The sequence below is a fragment of the Carcharodon carcharias genome, chromosome 14, assembly GCF_017639515.1.
Source record: "Carcharodon carcharias isolate sCarCar2 chromosome 14, sCarCar2.pri, whole genome shotgun sequence".
NCBI classification, from domain to species: Eukaryota; Metazoa; Chordata; class Chondrichthyes; order Lamniformes; family Lamnidae; genus Carcharodon; species Carcharodon carcharias.
Window position 1 is genome coordinate 11,429,066 of NC_054480.1, and position 20,899 is coordinate 11,449,964.

Here is a 20,899-nt window from a genome sequence, read left to right on the forward strand (position 1 = left end):
GTGGCGCGATATTTCGGTCGGTGGGGGTTCACGCGAATCGGAAGCGCGCCCACTGACAATGAGACGGCATTAAAGTATTAATTAACTTAAATTTTTCACAGGCGAAAAGGCCAAGCGGCCTTTGCATTTTTTAGGAAACCTCATCCGCAGGTGGGATGAGGTTTCCTACAGCAAAGAAAAATAAAATAAAAAATTTTACATCTTATTCATAACAGAGTCACATGAGAGGGGACATGTTCCTTAACATTTAAAAATTCTTTATTTGTGTTTTTTTGGAACTCTGCATCTCCCTGAGGCGGCTCTGTGCCTTAGGGAGCTTTTCCAGCGCACAGATTACACACTCGACCGCTCTCCTTCCCCGCCCGACACGGGTAGCGCTGAGCACTGTCAGGGTACATTTCACGCTGGGTGGGCCCTAATTGGCCCGCCAGTGTGAAATCGCGGTCCGGTCCCGATTGCGGGCGGCAGTCGGCTTCCCGACTGCCCCCGCCAGACAAGGGGCAAAATTCTGCCCCATGGGAGGATTGAGAATGGAGTAACATTTGCCCTGCAAGAACACCAGAGCAAAAGTTCAATTTGGGGCACTGATTTTTTATCAGACTATGATATTAACTAACACCAATTTAACCTGGAGTCAAACCCACACAGACACATAGACAGATACACACATACACACACACACACATACACACACATACACACACACATACACAAACACACAGACACATAAACACACACGCACACACACACACACACACACACACACATACACACACAGACACATAAACACACACACACACATACACACATACACATACATAGACACATAAACACACAGACACAAACACACACACACACACACACACATAAACACACACACACACACAGACACATAAACACACAGACACATAAACACACACATACACACACACATACACACACACAGACACATAAACACACAGACACATAAACACACACACACAGACACACACAGACACATACACACAGACACACACACACACAGACGCACACAGATACACACACACAGACATACACACTCACACACACATACACACAAACACACTCACACACACACGTACACACAAACACACAGACACACACACACATACACACACACAGACACACACACACACACACACACACATACATACTCACACACACACACACAGACACAGACATACACACAAACACACAGAACACACACACACACACACAGACACACAGACCCACAGACACACACACACACATACACACACACACATACAGACACACACACATAGACACACAGACATACACACACAGGCATACACACACAGACACACACACACACACAAACACACAGACATACACACACAGGCATACACACACACACACAGACACACACAGAGACATACACACACAGACACACACACACATACAAACAGAGACATACACACACAGACAATGTGCCCTCTTTGGGCTTCCAACTGACTCACGGCTGCGTACGATTTCAGGGGTTGCACAGTCCAGCCATTGCCTGCTACAGAGGGGCAAGGCATTGGAGAGGTGGGGTTGAGTATTGGATTTAGCTGTGTTTTCTCCCTCCTCCAGTATAAATAAAAGTGTTTTGGTTAGAGATGTCATGAATGCTAAACCTCTTGAAATCAATCCTGAAACCTACTTAAGCAGGGAAACGTCCAGTTTCTTTCAAACAATTCATCCCCGCTTCCCCTTTAGCTTTACTTACAATATAAGTACGGTTGGTGGTGGCGATATTATTTGTTCTCATTTACGATTTCCATTAAAAGTGTAGTTGGAAACCCCTCACTGCTGCTGCCTTTCAATGTTTTAAAATTAATTCATGGAATGTGAGCTTCGCTGGCTGGGCCAGCATTTATTGCCCATCCCTAATTGCCCTTGACAAGGTAGTGATGAGCTGCTTTCTTGAACCACTGCAGTCCATGTGGTGTAGGTACACCCACAGTGCTGTTAGGGAGGGAGTTCCAGAATTTTGAGCCAGTGACAGTGAAGGAACGGCGACATATTTCCAAGTCAGGATGGTGAGTGGCCTGGAGGGGAACTTCCAGGTGGTGGTGTTCCCATCTATCTGCTGCCCTTGTCCTTCTAGATGGTAGTGGTTGTGGGTTTGGAAGGTGCTGTCGAAGGAGCCTTGGTGAGTTGCTGCAGTGCATCTTGTAGATGGTTGGTGGAGAGAATGAATGTTTGTAGATGGTGTGCCAAGCAAGCAGGCTGCTTTGTCCTGGATGGTGTGAAACCTCTTGAGTGTTGTGGGAGCTGCACTCATCCAGGCAAGTGGGGAGTATTCCATCACACTCATGACTTGTGCCTTGTGGATGGTGGACAGGCTTTGAAGAGTCAGGAGGTGAGTTACTCGCTGCAGGATTCCCAACCTCTGACCTGCTCTTGTAACCACACTATTTATATGGCTAGTCCAGTTCAGTTTCTGGTCAATGGTAACCCCCAGAATGTTGATAGTGGGGGATTCAGTGATGGTAATGCCATTGAATGTCAAGGGGAGATGGTTAAATTCTCTCTTGTTGGAGTTGGTCATTGCCTGGCACTTATGTGGCACAAAGTTACTTGCCACTTGTCAGCCCAAGCCTGGATGCTGTCCAGGTCTCGCTGCATTTGGAGTGGACTGCTTCAGTATGAGGAATCGTAAATGGTGCTGAACATGGTGCATTTATCAGCAAACATCCCCATTCCTGACCTTATGATAGAAGGAAGGTCATTGATGAAGCAGCTGAAGATGGTTGGGCCTCTGACACTACCCTGAGGAACTCCTGCAGTGATGTCCTGGAACTGAGATGATTGACCTCCAACAACCACAACCATCTTACTTTGTGCTAGGTATGACTCCAACCAGTGGAGAGATTTTTTGCCACAATTACCATTGACTCCACATTCAGTCAAATGCTGCCTTGATGTCAAGAGCAGTCACTCTCACCTCACCTCTGGAGTTCAGCTCTTTTGTCTATGTTTGAACCAAGGCTGTAATGAGGTCAGGAGCTGAGTGGCCCTGGCGGAACCCAAACTGGGCGTCAGTGAGCAGGTTATTGCTAAGCAAGTGCCGCTTGATAGCACTGTTGATGACCCCTTCCATCACTTTACTGATGATTGAGAGTAGACTGGTGGGTGGTAATTGGCCAGGTTGGATATGTCCTGCTTTTTTGTGTACAGGACATACCTGGGCAAGTTTCTGCATTGCTGGGTAGATGCCAGTGTTGTAACTGTACTGGAACAGCTTGGCTAGGGGTGTGGCAAGTTCTGGAGCACAAGTCTTCAGTACTATTGCAGGAATATTGTCAGGGCCCATAGCCTATTTTACATTTAATGCCTTCAGCCATTTCTTGATATCATGTGGAGTGAATCAAATTGGCTGAAGACTGGCATCTGTGATGCTGGGGACTTCCGGAGGAGGCCGAGATGGATCATCCACTCGGCACTTCCGGCTGAAGATAGCTGCGAATGTTTCAGCCTTATCTCTTGCACTGATGTGCTGGACTCCTCCATCATTGAAGATGGGGAGATTTGTGGAGCCTCCAGTGAGTTGTTTAATTGTCAGCCACCATTCATGACTGGATGTGACAGGACTGCTGAGCTTAGATTGTGGAATTACTTAACTCTGTCTATCACTTGCTGTTTATGCTGTTTGGCACACAAGTAGTCCTGTGTTAAAGCTTCACCAGGTTGACACCGCGTTGTTAGGTATGCCTGGTGCTGCTCCTGGCATACCCTCCTGCACTCTTCATTGAACCAGGATGGATTCCCTGGCTTGGTGGTAATGGTAGAGTAGGGGATATACCGGGCCATGAGGTTATAGGTTGTATTTGAGTACAATCCTGCTGCTGATGGCTCACAGTGCCTCATGTTGTTAGATCTGTTTGAAATCTATCCCATTTAGCACGGTGGTAGTGCCACACAATATGATGGAGGGTATCCTCAAAGTGAAGACTGGACTTTGTCTCCACAATGACTGTGCAGTGGTCACTCCTACTGATACTGACATGGACAGATGCATCTGCGGCAGGCAGGTTGGTGAGGATGAGTCAAGTATGTTTCTCTCTCTTGTTGGTTCCCTCACCACCTGCCGCAGACCCAGTCTAGCAGCTATGTGCTTCAGGACTTGGCCAGCTCGGTCAGTAGTGATGCTACTGAGCCTCTCTTGGTGATGGACATTGAAGTCCCCCATCCAGAGTACACCTCTGCTGGATGTGTTCTGCCAGTGGGACAGGACATACCCAGGGATAGTGATGGTGATGCCTGTGAGCCAGGTGAGTTTTTGCGACAATCAACAATGGTTTCATGGTCATCATTAAACTTTTAATTCCGGATTTTTTATTGAATTCAAATTCTATTCCCAGAGCATTACCCTTGATCTCTAGATTACGAGCTCAGTGACAATATCACTACGCCACCATCTCCCTCAATGACTTGATTTTTAAAACAATTCTGTTCATGGGCATCGGCTTCACTGTCTGGACCAACATGTTTATTGTAAGTGATGTGGGCAATTATTGAATGGAACACCATAAATGATGGATTTATGGTTGGGTGGAGAGGACAGTGCTATTGATGTTGTGTATATGGATTTCAAAAAACATTTGATAAAGGACCACATATTAAGCTTGTTAGCAAAACTTGAAACCTGTGGGATGAAAACAGCAGTAAGAGCGTGGATACAAAATTGGCTAAGGGATGGAAAGCAGAGATTTGTGGTGAATGGCTATTTTTCAAACCAGAGGAAGGTATACAGTGGAGTTCCTCAAGATTCAGTCCCAACACCAATGCTGTCTATAAATTAATTATTTAGACTTGGGGATAAGAATTTCAAAATGATACAGAATTGGGAAACACAGTAAAGAGTGCGGAAGATAGTAATAGACATCAGGAGGACATCCACAGACTGGGGGAAGTGAAAATAGTAAAAATTGGAAATAATCAGCAGCTCAGGCAGAACATGTGGAGAGAGAAATAGAGTTAACATTTCATTAGAATGGGGAACTGTGCAAAGATAGAAATGTTTTATTTATTCATTCATGGGATGTGGGCATCGTTGGCTAGGCCAGCATTTATTGCCCATCCCTAGTTGCCCTTGAGAAGGTGGTGGTGAGCTGTCTTCTTGAACTGCTGCAGTCCATGTGGTGTAGTAAAGTGCTGTTAGGGAGGCAGTTCCAGGATTTTGACCCAGTGACAGTAAGGAACGACGATATATTTCCAAATCAGGATGGTGTGTGGCTTGGAAGGGAACTTGCCGGTGGCAGTGTTCCCATGTGTCTGCTGCCCTTGCCCTTCTAGGTGGTAGAGGCCATGGGTTTGGAAGGTGTTGTCAAAGAAGCTGCAGTGTGTAGATGGTACACACTGTTGCCCTGTGCTGGATGTTGGAGGTGGTGGATGGGGTGCCAATTGAGTGGGATGCTTTGTCCTGAACGGTGTGATGCTTCTTGAGTGTTGTGGGAGCTGCACTCATCCAGGCAAGTGGAGAGTATTCCACCACACTCCTGACTTGTGCCTTGTAGGTGGTGGACAGGATTTACTAGTGATGTAATAGGAGTTTATTGTGCCTGTTTTATAGAATCTTACATTTCCCTGGAAATCACAAGGTGCAATCCCAAGATATAAATGTTTGATGATTTTAAGGAAGAGGATTATGGCTTCTGCCAAAGTAGTGGATAGAAAAATTTGAAGACATTGCACTTCTAGGCTATCAGCATTTCCCTTCTCCAATTTATCTTTTTGCTGATGTTTGCTACTATACAGATGAATGTTACTACTGAGCAAAGTTAAGATTGAAAGAGTTGCATTTATATAGCGCCGCTCACAGCCTTGGAATTAGGTCACAGTTCAGTGAGCATGTCTTGAATGGCGGGACAGGCTAATTGGCCTCCTCCTCATCCTGTGTTCATCGAGATGTTACAAAGTGCTTTAAAGCCAAAGAAGCACCTTTAGTCATTATTATAATTTAGGAAATATGGCAGCCATTTTGCACAGCAAGATCCCACAAAGCAATAACGTGATAATGACCAGATTGTCTGCTTTTCTGATGATGCTGATTGAGGGATAAACATTGGCCAGGATACCAGGGATAACTATCCTGCTCCTCTCGCAGATAGTCAGATAGAATCTTCCACGTTCCCCCAAGAGGGCAGATGGAGCCTCTGTTTAACATTTCATCTGAAAAAGAGCCTTTCCACCTGAATGTACAGTGTCAGCATCAAATTCTCTCAGGAAGGGAACAGATTATTTCCCGGTTGGTACAGTGGAGAATTAGATAGCAGAGGAGAAGTGGACAGAATCTGTACAAACCACAGAAGCAGAGAGTTAGGTCAGATGCCTGCAAGTTCACATTTCACATCAGTGGTAGCAAGGCCCGGGTGGAGGATAGTTGTGAGGAGTGGGGCTAAAGGGATAGGTTAAATACATAACAGAGCAGGCTTGATGGGTTAGCTGACCCTTTTCTGTCCTTCTTGATATGTCTGCTGGTAACTGTGGATGAGGGGCAAGAAAAATAATTAAAAGATAGGCAAAGGGACCTGGCCGATTAAGCACAAAAAGGAGATCCTCTGGTGGAGATTGAGGGTATAGCTGAGGTCATAGAGTCATAGTGGTCTACAGCACAGAAAAAGGTCCTTTGGCCCATCAAGTCTGCGCTGGTCAAACAAGTACCTAACTATTCTAATCCCATTTTCCAGCACTGGGCCCATAGCCTTGTATGTCATGGCATCGCAAGTGCACATCCAAATTCTTCTTAATGTTATGAGGGTTTCTGCCTCTACCACCCTTTCAGGCAGTGACTTCCAGATCCCCACCACCCTCTGGGTGAAAAAATTCTTCCTCACATCCCCTCTAAACCTCCTGCCCCTTACCTTAGATCTATTATCAGGTACTGAATGCATACTGTCTTCATGTCTTCACCAGAGAAGTGGATGATGCCAATGTAGCAGTGAAAGAATGTAGCAGTAGTGATATAGGAAAGGATAAAAATATGGAGATGTACCGGAAAGGTTGCTACTCGGTCCACTTGGGATCCATCCTAGATCACCGAGGGAAGTGTGGGTGGAAATTGCTGAGACTCCAGCCACAAATCTTCCGATCCTCTGTAAGTACAGGGGGTGGTACCAGAGGACCAGGGGATTGTAAATGTAACAACCCTGCTTAAAAAGGGGGAGAGGGATAAACACAGCAACTACAGGCTTTCAGCCAAACCTTGGTGGTAGGGAAACTTTTACAGACAATAACCCAGAACAAAATTAATTGACATCTGGAAAATTATGGGTTAACAAATGAAAGACAACATGAATTTGGTAAATAGCAAATAATGTTTGACTAATTTGGTCAAGTTCCTTGATGGAGTAATGTAGAGGGTTGAAGACGGTGGTGCAGCTGATGGATTTTCAAAAAGTGCCACATAATAGACTTGTTAACAAAATTAAAGCCCATGGGAATAAAGAGACAGCGGCAGCATGGATACAAAACTGGCCAAGAGACAGGAAGCAGGTGAATGGTTCTTTTCAGGCTTTAAGGGAGTTTGCAGCAATGTTACCCAGGAGTCAGTATCAGGATCACTGCTTTTTTTGATATATGTGACCTGTTCAGAGAGGGCATAATTTCAAAGTTTGCACTTAAGACAAAAATCAGAAATGTATTAACCAGTGAGGGTCATAGTACCAGCCTTCAAAGCAACATAGGCTAGTGAAAGAGACAGACACGTGGCAGATGAAATTTAAGGCAGAAAGGTGTAAAGTGATACCTATTGGTAGGAAGAATGAGAGGCAATGTGAACTAAATGGTATAATTTTAAAAGGGGTGCAGGAACAGAAACCTGGAAATGTATGTACACAAGTCTATGCAGGTGGCAGTTCACCACCTCCATGAACTTCCCAGGAGCTGCCTGCTCAAATTGGCAAGGCAGCGGCAGTCTCCAACATGGCTTCCACCTGTCTTTGCCACTGGTGTCAGGCAGGCAGCTCCTGCCTCCTGAATGCTGAGCTAGCCTCCTGGCCAATTAGGAAATTTACATTTAAAAGTCATGTTGCGAGAACGGCGCAGCCTGGGTACTGGGTTGGGACCAGGAACCCATCCAGGTGTAGATTCCTGACCCAGCACTGAAAATCTGCCCCCCTTGCTTTGTCCTGTCCTTGGGAAATTCCGGTATTTGTTCATGGCAGGCATAAAAGAAATCTTCCAGAATCTCCCATCCCCGCCAGGATTGAATGGCTACTGGAAGCATGGAAGCAGGGAATATCAACTAGGGACACAGGAAAGATGGGTTGTGAAGAGCTCCAGAATCAAGGAGCCCACTGTCAGTCCCTGTCTAATGTGACACACAAGAAATAGTCGCTTGGCCAAAGTAGTGAAGGGGCTATTGGCTGTTGTAATGAGTCTCTGCTGACTAGAGAGAGTGGGAGATGGTTGGAAAGAGCTCTTGTGAGACACTTCATTGTAACAACCCTCCACATTAAAGCAGGCAGGTAAGAGCCAGAGCACTGACTGATGGAGAGGAAGTCTTTCACGAACTGGCTCAAGGGATTCTACAGATCTGGCTCTATTTTACCAGATTCATCATGGATCTATGAGGACTTTTTTGGGGTTTTTTTTTTAGAAAGATAAACGCATTTCCAAAAGAGGAAAATGAGTTTCAGCTCTGTTCCAACATTTAAATATACAAAGCATTCTGGGTAGGGGAAAGTGAGTAATGGAGCTGTCAATTTATCCTTGAGGTTAAATGATGTCATAAACCATAAGGAGGAACCTCAGCGCAGCTGTCTGAACCATGGTAGCCTCATTATTCACTCACCCCATTCAATATTATTCCAATGGACATCCATATGTTTACAAAATAAATTATTGGTCGCAGCAGTTAAAAATACAATCAGTGATAAGTAAAGAGACTGTTCCACACTATCAGGTAAATTCCTTGATCTGCCATCCCAATAATCTAGCTGTGATTGAAAGACACGTGGGTTACAGATCAGAAGAACCACTGTCAGTCTAATTTTCCCACTCAACCCCTCTCTTTGAGCAGCTCAATTTTGGGAGCGCAGTTTCCCATGGGTCATAATCAAATAGCCTCTGGCAAAAACCCCAGCGGCGGTACGAGGAAAAATATTCTTTCATAGTGGTAGGGTGATAGATATAGATTCAACTGTAGCTTTCAAAAGAGAATTGGTAAATACTTGAAAGAAAAAAGATATTGCAGGGACATTGGGAAAGAGAAAGGGAGGGGATCTAACTTGGTTGCTCTTCAAAAGAGCCAGCGCAGACTTGTTGGGCAGAACGGCCTCCTTCTGTAGCAGGTTCAGTCACCAGCTTTACTGAGTTAGCTGCGCTCAGCTGAGTGCTGGGGAAAGTATAGGAAAACTCCAAAAATGTACTAGCACCCTGAAAGGCTAATCCAACAACCAACCTACAAGTGGTTCATGATCCCATTAAATGGCACAGGTTGGAGGTGTTATTCATACTGTTTGATGTCACATTCAGCTGTGCAATGTTAAGTCAGCATGTAGTAGTTAGAGCTAACAGCTACCCAATTCCTAACCACAGCCCCAGTGCATTGCTGCTTAGTGACTGGATATAATGTCAAGCGCAAATGGTCTCTGTTTCCCTCGGCTAGAGATTAGGGGGAGAAAGCAGTCAGCTTTCTGACCCCTGATCATCCGAGCTGGGAAGTATTTTATGTAGGAAAATCCATCTGATGGGCTGTACTCAGCAATATGAAGCAACCTGGCAACTCTCACCCTCTGACTTCACAAATGAAGCACGGACAGCTCTGAGGGAGGCACCTGCAGAACCAGAGCCGGCAACTTGAGAAGAAACAAAGGAGAATTGGGACGATAGCGCTTGGAGACAGAGCAGGATATTGGAGAGCCACTACAACAAGGTGATAATTCAGTGCGGTGGTGGTGTTTACAGTACACTCAGGGAGTCCGGGTTGCTGTGGCAACATCCACTTTTACATGCATGTTGCAGTCTGGAGCTAGGGGTAGTGATGGTAGAGGCTCCAATTTCTTTCCATCACACGGCTGACCAGGAACCTCTCCTGCTCTTACCGCCTGTCATTAGCGTGTGTTGGAAGGATTGGCGGGTTGATACTCAACCTGTTTGACCACGATATGAGCACACCTTCCTTGACAACATGTCCTGGGGTGGGACTTGAACTAGCTTTTGACTCAGGCAGGGGCGCAGCCCACGGCGCCACAAGACCCCCACATAATTCAGCGTGTGATAACATTAGTCTAAAGAACAGCCAGAAGAAACTGAGAGTTTAAAATACATTGTGCATAGAATAATGAAGAGCACTGGGCTAAGCTAATCAAATGATGAAGCAGTGTTCACTCCTGTTCTTTCTGGGGCTATGGAGATATGAGTTATAGAAAGCAAATAGTCAGGTATGGATAATGTCAGTTGGAGTTTCGATAGATATTTAGTGGTGATGCTTGACTATCTCTGGGATCAGGGAGAAATTTTGGAAATAAAATAAATGGCAGAACAAATTGTGTATGAATTGATGGAATGATCTTGATGGATTTATCAGTCGTTCCCTATTCCCTACTTCTTTACTTCTTCATTTACAGGCAAATATCGATGCATCATGCATTTTTCATTATTGCCCTGTGATGAGGTCTCAGCTGTTAAACTTGAGGCCAGTGTTCTGCAGTGCCTGGCTGTGCTCCACGTTCTGAACACTTTCTCAACTGAGCCCCTGGAGGAGGGAGGGTCAATATTGCTTGAGTCGGGCGAAACTTGCTCAGTTTTCCAGAACGCCACGCTTGGAAAACCTTGCTCCTGGATCGCTCCTGGTACAAAGTGAAGAGTGCCCAATGCTAAAGGCTAATCCATGATGGAATTGTCCTACTTATTGCATCATCGCATCCTTGTGTGTCTATGAACCAGGTGAAGGATCTTGGGCTCCTTCTAGTGGCCGTGATGGAGTGCAACAGTGACAGAAGTCTCAGGGCAGGTTTATAGCAAATGCACAGTGTCAACAAGATGAAGAGGAAAATCAATACATGAGAACAGAAGAAGTAGGAGCTGGAGTAGAACATACAGCCTCTCAAGCCTGCTCCCCTATTCAATACCATCATGGCTGGTATTCAACCTCAACTCCGCTTTCCCACCCACTCCCTGTATCTCTTGATTTCAAGAGATCAAAAATCTGTCTCTCTCAGCCTTAAATGTATTCAACGATGGAGCATCCACAACCTGGGGTAGAGAATTCCAAAGATTCATAACCCTTTGTGTGAAGGAATTCCTCCTCATCTCAGTCTTAAATAATCGACCCCTTGTGTGGAGATTGTGTCCCCATGTTCTCACTTCCCCAGCCATGGGAGACACCTTTTCAATGCCTACCCTGTCAAGCCCCTTCACAATCGTTTATGTTTTAATGAGATCACGTCTCATTCTTTGAAACACCAGACAGCACATGCCCAATTTACTCAGCCTCTCGGCATAGGACAACCTTCTCATGCCAGGAACCAATCTAATGAACCATCACTGTACCACCTCTGATGCAGGTCAATCCTTCCTTAAATGTGAAGAACAAAACTGCACACAATACTCTGGCCATAGTCTCACCAAAACATCGTACAATTGTAGTCAGGCTCCTTTATTCTTGTACTCCAATCCCCTTGCAATAAAGACCAACATGCCATTTGCTTTCCTAATTTCTTGCTGCACCTGCATGCTAACATTCTGTGCTCCTTGTACAAATTCACTCAAGCCCTTCTGAACATGAGCATTTACAAATTTCACATCTTTCAAAAAATATTCTGCTTTTCTATTCTTACTACCAAAGTGAATAACCTCACACTTTCCCACATAATACCCCATCTGCCACATTGTTACCCATTCATTCAACCTCTTTGTGTCCCATTCACAGCTTACATTCTCGCCTAACTTTGTATTATCAGCAAACTTGGATATATTACCCTCGATCTCTTCATTTAGGTCATGAATATAGACTGTAAGTAGCTAAGGCCCCAGCCCAGATCCTTGTGGCACTCCACTGCTCACAGCCTGCCAACTTGAAAATGCCCTGTTTATCCCTATTCTTTGCTTCCCGTTTGTTAATCAATCCTCTATTCATGCTGATATTTACCGCAATTTGATGAGCCTTTATCTTGCAAATAAAACTTTTGTGTGGCACCATATCAAACGCGTTTTGGAAATTTAAGTATATTACATCTACTGGCTCCATTACTGGTTACATCCTCAAAAAACTCTAATGCATTTGTCAACCACAATGTCCCTTTCACAAAATTGTTGACTTTGTCTATTCATGCTATGATTTTCTAAGTGCATTGTTAAGAATTCCTTAATAATAGATACCAGCATTTTCTCAAAGACTCATGTCAGGCTAACTGGCCTGTAGTTCCCTGTTTCTCTCTCTGTCCTTTCCTGAATGGCAGTCTTACATTTACTAACTTCCAATCTGTTGGGACCTTTCTTGAATCTAGGGAGTTTTGGAAAATCATAACCAGCACATCCAAAATCTCTGCAGTGACCTCTTTTATAAGCCTAGGATGTAGGCAACAATTGAAATATTACCCCTGTGGAACCCTTTCTTTAATAATGAAAGAGCTACAATTTGGTAATAATTAAAGAAAAGGTCATGATTATATTGATGATTAATTATGCCATCAGCACTCAAGTAGGGAAGTGAATATTGCTAGTATTGAAACAGACTCTGATGTGCTAATATGTATGTGAACTGCCCAGCCTTGAGTTCATTATGAATATGCAGCAAATTAACAGCATCTGTACTGAGAAAAGACAGGTTATGTCTGAGGTCTTGGGTGTCATTATTTGCAGTTGCTTATATTTTCTAGTGTTGTGTTGTAATCTCACTGATCTCATTATCAGCAGCTTAGATGCAAAGAGCTACTCTGTGACTGACATAATGTTGACATAAAGTCCAAGATTTGGAAAGAAGATTGGATGTCACACTAAGAAAGTTACCAGTACATTGGACTAAAAGGATTTAAAATGTTAAAACACTGTACTAACTTGACCGACGTTATGCCTGCTATCTATACTGCAGTGTGATGTGAGCATGCTTGGCTAGGAACGTACCCATGTGTAATAATAAGACATGACACATACTTGATTCTTTAATGAGCCTCCAAGGTTAATTGGGATCTCTTATCTAAATAGCTGAGAATAAGCAAGGTGCAGGAGGGGGCCAAAACTACTGTAAGATTTTAGAATCTTTTTCCCTGCCAAACTTCCTAGCTGCCTTCCCTTTCCCCAGTACAGAACACTGCAGTGGGTAAATACTCTGGGGGAAGTAATAGCAAAGAAATGCAGATCAGAAGATCCAGGTTCCTTTCTGGATCAGAAGCTCAGCATTGATCTTGATCAAGCTGACTCCAACGACATTACAACTGATTTATCTCATAAGACCAAGGAATGAAATAACAACCAAAGACCCTTCCTCCCTCCCTTCTCTCCCCCCCCCCCCCCCCCCCCCCCCCCCCCCCCCCCCCCCCCCATCGCGATGAATGAACCTTCCTGGAAAATGCATGGTGGGCATCGAATGAGAACAGGATTAGGTGGAGCACAGTCACAGGAGACCAGCCCACACACAGAGCTACACACACACACGCACACACACACAAACACACCCACACACACCACACTTGCACACTCACACATACGCTCACGGACAGATACACACACACACTGACTCATACTCACACACAAATACAAACACAGTGTGTGTGTATGTGCTGTGCATGTGTGTGTGTCTGTATATATGTGAGTACTCACACACATACACACACAAAGCCACACACACACATATTCACACACAGATATTCTCATACACATACATATTCAAATGTGCACACATATTCACACACACACACACACAACCACCACACTCACACACACACACAGACACAACCACCACACTCACACACACACACAGACACGCAGTCTCTACTTGTATGTATAGAATGGCCACTTGGTAAATAATGTGCAGCAGTCGCTGGCCATGGAGCTGTGCTCCAAAATGAGTAAGCATGTCCAGGAAAGAAGAGGAGAAAATTGGACAGGAAAAGCCCTGAAGAAAAACTTTTAAATCATTGAGTATATTAGGAATTTACAGCACTCTGGTTGTTAGGATGCTGGCCTCAATGGTGAACAATATGTTGAACATTGAATGAGAATGTGTCCGTTTATCATAATGCACAAAAGTTGAGCTTTGAATGAGAGAAAACCTAGCTGCCCTACAATAGTTCAGATGAAGACACATACCTGACACATTTGGTTTAAAAGTGTGGAATAGGCTAATATTTTTAATTAGCTTTTTCTTAATACTTATCTTAATTACAGTTTGCGAATGTTTTTAATTTTCCCCCTGCTCTCACTGAAGAAGCTGACCTGTGCTGGAGTGCCATATACCAGCAGCTCTCTGCCCTTCACCTGAATGGCCATTCCTCAATGAGTGAGCCAAGCCAGCAAGGGTCAAGGAGCATGCATTGGAATGTGCCCTCACCCACCATCCTTGCTGCTTCCAGCAGTGTCATAGCTCACAATCCCCACTGCCCCCTGCTGTGCCCAGCCTGAATAAAGTAGCTCAAGAAAAATATCCAAATCTTGCTGGCTCACCATCTTCTTTTATTTGACCTATAACCTACACCCTACAAATCGCACACTTTAACTGAGGTTTTCATTACACTAGGTTCAGGATTCTTGCTGGTGTTTCGGAGGCGACATTCCTAAAATGGCCTAGTTCTTTTTCTGTCCGTGAAACCAAAACCCAGAGGTCTTGTCTATGAATGGTCTGGCAATGCCAAAACTGGAGAGCATTACCTCACAGGGCCAAGATAAATCAAATTCCATTCTTATGACATGGATCTCTGGTCCCAGTGTGGGATAAAATTCAACAACAGAAAACAACCGGCATTTCTGTAAATCTTTAATGTAATAGTATGTCCCAAAGCTCTTCAAAGGAGCCTTATCAGACAAAATTAACACTGCAGCCGCATAAAGAGATATTAGGGCAGATGACCTAAAGCTTGGTCAAAGACATAGGTTTTGAGAAGCATCTTAAAACAGGACAGAGAGAGACAGAGTGTTTTCCAGTCAATACTGGGTTTGATCCAGCCCCCATCTCAATTCAAGTCATGTGGTGCCTGGTGACCTGACCTGGCACAGGTACCCATGCCTAAACATGCCAAAGCATTGTCATGGAAATGGACCCCTTCGCACTTTCCCTCTCCTTGCCCATTTTCCTATCTTTTGTTATCAGGAGAAAGCAAGAGTTAGGAAAGGGGGAAACAAGTAAACAGATGGAAGGAGAGTGAGAACGAGAAAGAGAGAGGGAAAGAGAGAAATTCATTACTTAAGGAAACTTTGCATTTTCGACTCATTCCTCCCACACCGTCCTTTCATTCTTCCCGGAACCCACCTGCCCTGTCCTCAACCACCCAGGCCCACCCCATTCCCAATCCTAACTCCTTCTTCCAACCGAGCCACTCTCACCCACAGACCCCATCCTCAGATCACCTGATCTTCTAGCCCCACCCACCCTCACCATGCTCCCATTCTCACCCCAACCCCTTTTCACCCACACCCTCACACTCATCTTCACCCTGACCCTCACTTCCACCCTGATCCCCATCTCTACCCTGACCCCCAACTCCACCCTGACCCCCAATTCCACCCTGACCCTCACCCCACCCTGACCCTCACCTCCACCCTGACCCTCACCCCCACCCTGACCCCCAACTCCATCCTGAACCTCACCCCCACCCTAATCATCAACCCGACCCCCAATTCTACCCTGACCCTCTCTCCCATCCTGACCCTCACCTCCACCCTGACCCTCACCCCTATCCTGATCCTCAACCCGACCCCCATCTCCACCCTGACTCTCACTCCCACCCTGACCCCCATCTCCACTCTGACCCTCACCTCCACCCTGACCCCCTACAGCACCCTGACGTTCACCTCCACCCTGACCCTCACCCCCACCCTGACCCCCAACTCCATCCTGAACCTCACCCCCACCCTGACCCCCAACTCCACCCTGAAACTCACCCCCACCCTAATCATCAACCCGACCCCCAATTCTACCCTGACCCTCTCTCCCATCCTGACCCTCACCTCCACCCTGACCCTCACCCCTACCCTGATCCTCAACCCGACCCCCATCTCCATCCTGACTCTCACTCCCACCCTGACCCCCATCTCCACTCTGACCCTCACCCCTACCCTGACCCCCTACAGCACCCTGATGTTCACCTCCACCCTGACCCTCACCCCCACCCAACCCCCACCTCCACCCTGATCCTTACCCCCACACTGACCCAACCCCACATCTGTTATCACCATCACCATTGTTCTCACTCTCCCCATCCCCTTCCTCCCTCACCCTCTGCCCATCCCTTACCTCCCCTCGCCCCCTGCGCCCTCGCTGACTCTCACCCTCCCCACTACTCCCACACTCTCCCCATCCCCTCCCTCACCCTCCCCTCACCCCCTTCCTTGCCTCCACCCTCAACCCCCTGCTCCTTTACCAACCCTCAATCACAGTCCCCACCCTTTCCTTACATCCAACCTCCCTCCCAACCTCATCACCACTACTCTCACCCCCAGTCTCCCCCTGACCCTGACCCACAGGGTGAGGTACCCCTGCCCCTCACCGCTTCCCAGTGACACCCATCTCCCCCTCCAAAATAACCTCACTGAAATCCAAAGCAAAAACCACATTTAGTTGACCATACCTCTGCAGATATAGCTTTCAGACACGTTTGCTTCAAATATATTTAACATGTACAAATATTTTTTTTTTAATATCAATTCCCAGTTCTTTACAAATTTGGATAGGTGTGGACGGAAAGTGCAACGAGGCAGGTTCAACGGAGGCAGTTAAAAAGGAATTGGATCGCTGTCTGAAGGAGGAACGAGCAGGTTTGAGGGAACGGCACTCGGTGAGTGCTCATTCGAGAGGTTAGCACAGACGCGCGCGATGGGCCAAATGGCCGCTCCGTGCGCTGTGACAGCCCTTCTGAGCCTGTAAGCGCAGCTCGGGCTTTTTGAAAGCTGGTTACCCCTGCGTCTCCTTCCCGTGGAGAGGCTCCGCTTTGGCAGAGTGACACACCTCACTCTGTGGGAGGGGGGGCGGGGGGGGAACAGCCCGTCGAGAATTAGTCCCAGTTTCATTCGAACCCAGTTTAATCGCGGAAGCTGCGAATTCCCCCCACCCCTTCCCTCCCCCCGAGTAACCCCCACCCCTACCCCAGAATCTGGCTGCACTTTGGGCTAAAATTCAAGATCTAAAGAGATTGTGTGAACATGGAGAGGGGTGGGTAGAAGAAAGTGCTGTCTGGAGGGTGGGAAGGCGACATAGTGAGGGGGTTGGGGGGGTGTTGTGTGTGTGTGTTGGGGGGGTGGGGGAGGGAATCAATCAGCTTTTGGAGCAGAAAGAGAGCTTTTGGAAGTGGCTGGAGGGGGGTCAGTCTGAATCCCACATCATTTTCACTAACGCTTGCTGGGCAGGGGCGAGAGCAGTTTCAGCCTTGTTAAAAAAACTCATTTCAGAATAATAAACCCCACTCTATATTGTTTCATATGTTAAGAGACCGCTCTATATTATTGTTCATTCGGGACTGCAACTCAGCTGAAGCGTCCACGGGCACTGAGCTGAGTACGCGCACAGGGGACTTCCCACTGAACTGGTGAGGGGCAGCCAGTTGACAGCGACCTGCACTTGCGGATCTTCCCGTTGAATCGGTCCATGATCAGCTGGAGCGGATTTCAGGACGGCGGTGACAGATTCTGGGGAAGTCAGAGGCAGTCGGGACCCCGGAGTGGCAGCAGGACTGTCTGTGAATCTGTCCATCGCCTGCACACCGACCGACCGGTGGGTTTTGTTCTAGGGGTTGGGGGTGGGTTGTTGTTGTTACACTGAATGAGACACTTGGTGGGTTCAGGGTCGGGGGTGGGGTGGGGTGGGGGGAGGTGGCGAGGGTGGTGGTGGGATAGAAGCAAGTGACCGCTCAGAACATCGGGCACATGCTTTTCAGCTGCATTTACATAGCGCCGTCCGCGCGTTAAAAAAAGCCCCCAAGTTCCTTCACGGAAGCCTTTTCAAATACAATTTTACATCAAACCACATCAGGAGAGCTTCTAGAGCAGCTGAATGAAGGGCTACGAGGTTCTGAGACGCAGCAACAGAGACAGTGTCGCTCCAAAATGACCCAGGATCATCCAGGCGTCCTTACCCCAAGCCAGCAGTGTCATGGTACAAATGTTAATGGATTTCGGTGAGTAATCTCTCTCTCAATGGTGGAAACATGAGGTGTGGAGAGTGCTGGAGGGAGTTGGGAACCAGGGCTCTTAGATCACATTTTATCTCTAATTGGTGCTGCAATTGACACCCCTCCCTCAAAATCCCACCCCCAAGAGATGGAGAATTTAGGCGGCAAACAATAGGAACATCTTATGACGAATGGTGTAAAACAGAAAGTGCTGGGAATATTCAGCAGGTCCGGCAGCATCTGTGGAGAGAGAAACAGAGTGGATGTTTCAAGTCTGATAACCTGGAATTCTGACCAAAGTCCATTGACCTGAAACGTTAACTCTGTTTCTCTGTCCACAGAGGCTGTCAGACCTGCTGAATTTTTCCAGCATTTTCTGTTTTTATTTCAGATTTCCAGCATCCGCAGTATTTTGCTGTTATCACGAATGTGAACTCAATGGGACTACTGGGAGTGCCAAGACAATCCCAATAGTCCCAAGACAATGCTTCTATCTGTTAATGCCCATTCACACAATCACAACTGCAAATCAGTAATGTGGCAAAAAGCAGCCCCGCGCCAGCCCCGATTCACATAAACCACCTCACCGCCACAGACAGTCCTGAACTCAGAGCCTGCCTTTAGGGGTTTCGATGACAGCTCCTGGCAGTCTGGTTAGCTGGTCCAGAGCCAGTAACCTCCGTGTCTGTGTGTCTATGAGTGTGTGTGTGTGTATGTGTGAGTCTGTGTGAGTGCGTGTCTGTGTGTCTATGAGTGTGTGTGTGTGGGTGTGTCTGTCTGTATGTGTATGTGTGTCTCTGTGTGTCTGTCTATGTGTGTCTGTCCGTGTGCGTGCCTATGTGTCTGTGTCTATGAGCGTGTGTCTGAGTGTGTGTGTGTGTCTGTCTGTGTGCCTATGAGTGTGTGTGTGTCTGTATGTGTATGTGTGTGTGTCTGTCTGTGTGTCTGACTGTGTGTATGTGCGTCTATGTGTGTCTGTCGGTGCGTGCCTATGTGTCAGTGTGTCTATCAGTGTGTATGTGGCTGTGTGTCTGTCTGTGTCTGTGTGTCTATCAGTGTGTGTCTGTGTGTGTCCATGTATGTCTGTCTGTGTGTGTCTGTGTCTGAGTGTCTGTGTCTATCAGTGTGTGTCCGTGTATCTGTGTGTGTGTGTGTCTATGTGCGTGTCTATCACTGTGTCTATCTGCATGTGCGTGCGTCTGTCTGTGTCTATAAGTGCGTGTGTGTGTGTGTCTGTCTGTGTTTGTCTCTGTGTGCCTGTAGGTGTGTGTGCCTCTCTGTGTGTCTATAAGTGAGTGAGGGTGCCTGTGTGTCCGTGCCTCTGTGTGTGTGTTTGTGTGTGTGTGTGTGTGTGTGTGTCTGTCTTAATCACAAATCTCCCCCCAAAAAGAAACTTTCACTCGATCCCACAGTGTGAAACCGAGGAGCCGGGATTAAAAAGCGAAAGGGGAAAATTAATGGAGAAATCCGCCAAGGTGGTTTGGAATCGGAAACCCTGCGGCAGCTGATGCGGAGCCTGCGGATTTTGCCCTGATTAACGGGGTGGGGGGCTCTAGGTGCCCTGTCCCTCTCCCCTAGTGCATAAAGTCCAGTGGAACTCTCACCTTCTCCCCTATCCACGAAGCTGGTGATGGTGTTTGCCGCCCCTTGCTGCAGACTGCTGTTGGAGCCTCTCCGCTCTGCCACTGACAGGGTCTTGTACAGGAACAGCATGTAATCGTGAGGGGTCACCTGGGGGTTCCCAGTTTTCTTCGCCCTCCGCAGAGCGCTGGCCGCTCCTCCCTCGGCCTTGCCCTTCTCGGTCCTGAGCGTCCCCTCCCCCGTCCTCCGGTTCCCTCTCCTGAGCCCGGAGCTTCCTGATCTCACGCCCGCCGTCCCGCCTCCCCCGGCCCCGGGACCCCATCTCCCAGCTCCGGGGGGCTGCCGCTTGCCGGCCCCGGCCCCGGCCCCGGTCCCGAGCGGCCGCTGGCGGAGACCGGCCTCCGCTTTGCCGGGGCGGGCGAGCACAGCGGCCGAGTCGGAGCGGGGCAGGTACCAGAGGCAGCCCAGATAGCAGATGAAGAGGGTGAGGTTTCTCAGCGGTTCCATGCTCGCAGCTGGCTGGGGGCGAATTCTTCCAGACTGACACCAAGCTGAGAAGGCACCGACTCCCGAAACTTCCAGACCAGTTTCTCCGAGACTTTTCTCCGCACTTTAGGAATCTGTCCCATAGTGGACTCGGCTGATTGCAGATTAATCCCGGACTCGTTCGACCAGTCAAATAAACCAGAAAAGAGAGACAGAAGGGAGGGAAGGGAGAAAGGTGGTGTGTGGGGGGGTGGTGGGGGGGGGGTGGGGGTGTGGGGAGGGGTGGGTGGGGGGGAGAGAGGAGGAGGAGGAGGAGGGAGGGAAAGGGGGGGTGGGGGGGGGGAAAGGAAAAGAAAAAGAAACAACTTATCCTTTGCTGTGCCTTTTTGTCTTTCTCCTTCTCCCAGTCCAAGGAATGGTTCCAGTCTTGTTTAAATCCCTCATCCAAGGAGTAGAAATGCGTAATCCTGCCCGGCGCCCTCTCTCTTAAAAACTTCCAAATTTTGAACCATTTCCAATAAAAATATTTCACACTCAACAGATTG

The 20,899-nt window shown here is 47.2% G+C and overlaps 1 protein-coding gene across 1 annotated transcript in view; it reads right to left on the reverse strand.

The window, feature by feature from the left end:
• gdf5 (growth differentiation factor 5) overlaps positions 1-20,589 on the reverse strand; it is a 42,353-nt gene extending 21,764 nt beyond the window's left edge. The window contains exon 1 of the mRNA XM_041205008.1: positions 19,892-20,589. Within this exon, the coding sequence (XP_041060942.1) occupies positions 19,892-20,375 (484 nt within the window). The 5' untranslated portion in view covers positions 20,376-20,589. The remainder of the gene's footprint in view (positions 1-19,891) is intronic.
• Between the last annotated feature and the right edge of the window lie 310 nt (positions 20,590-20,899).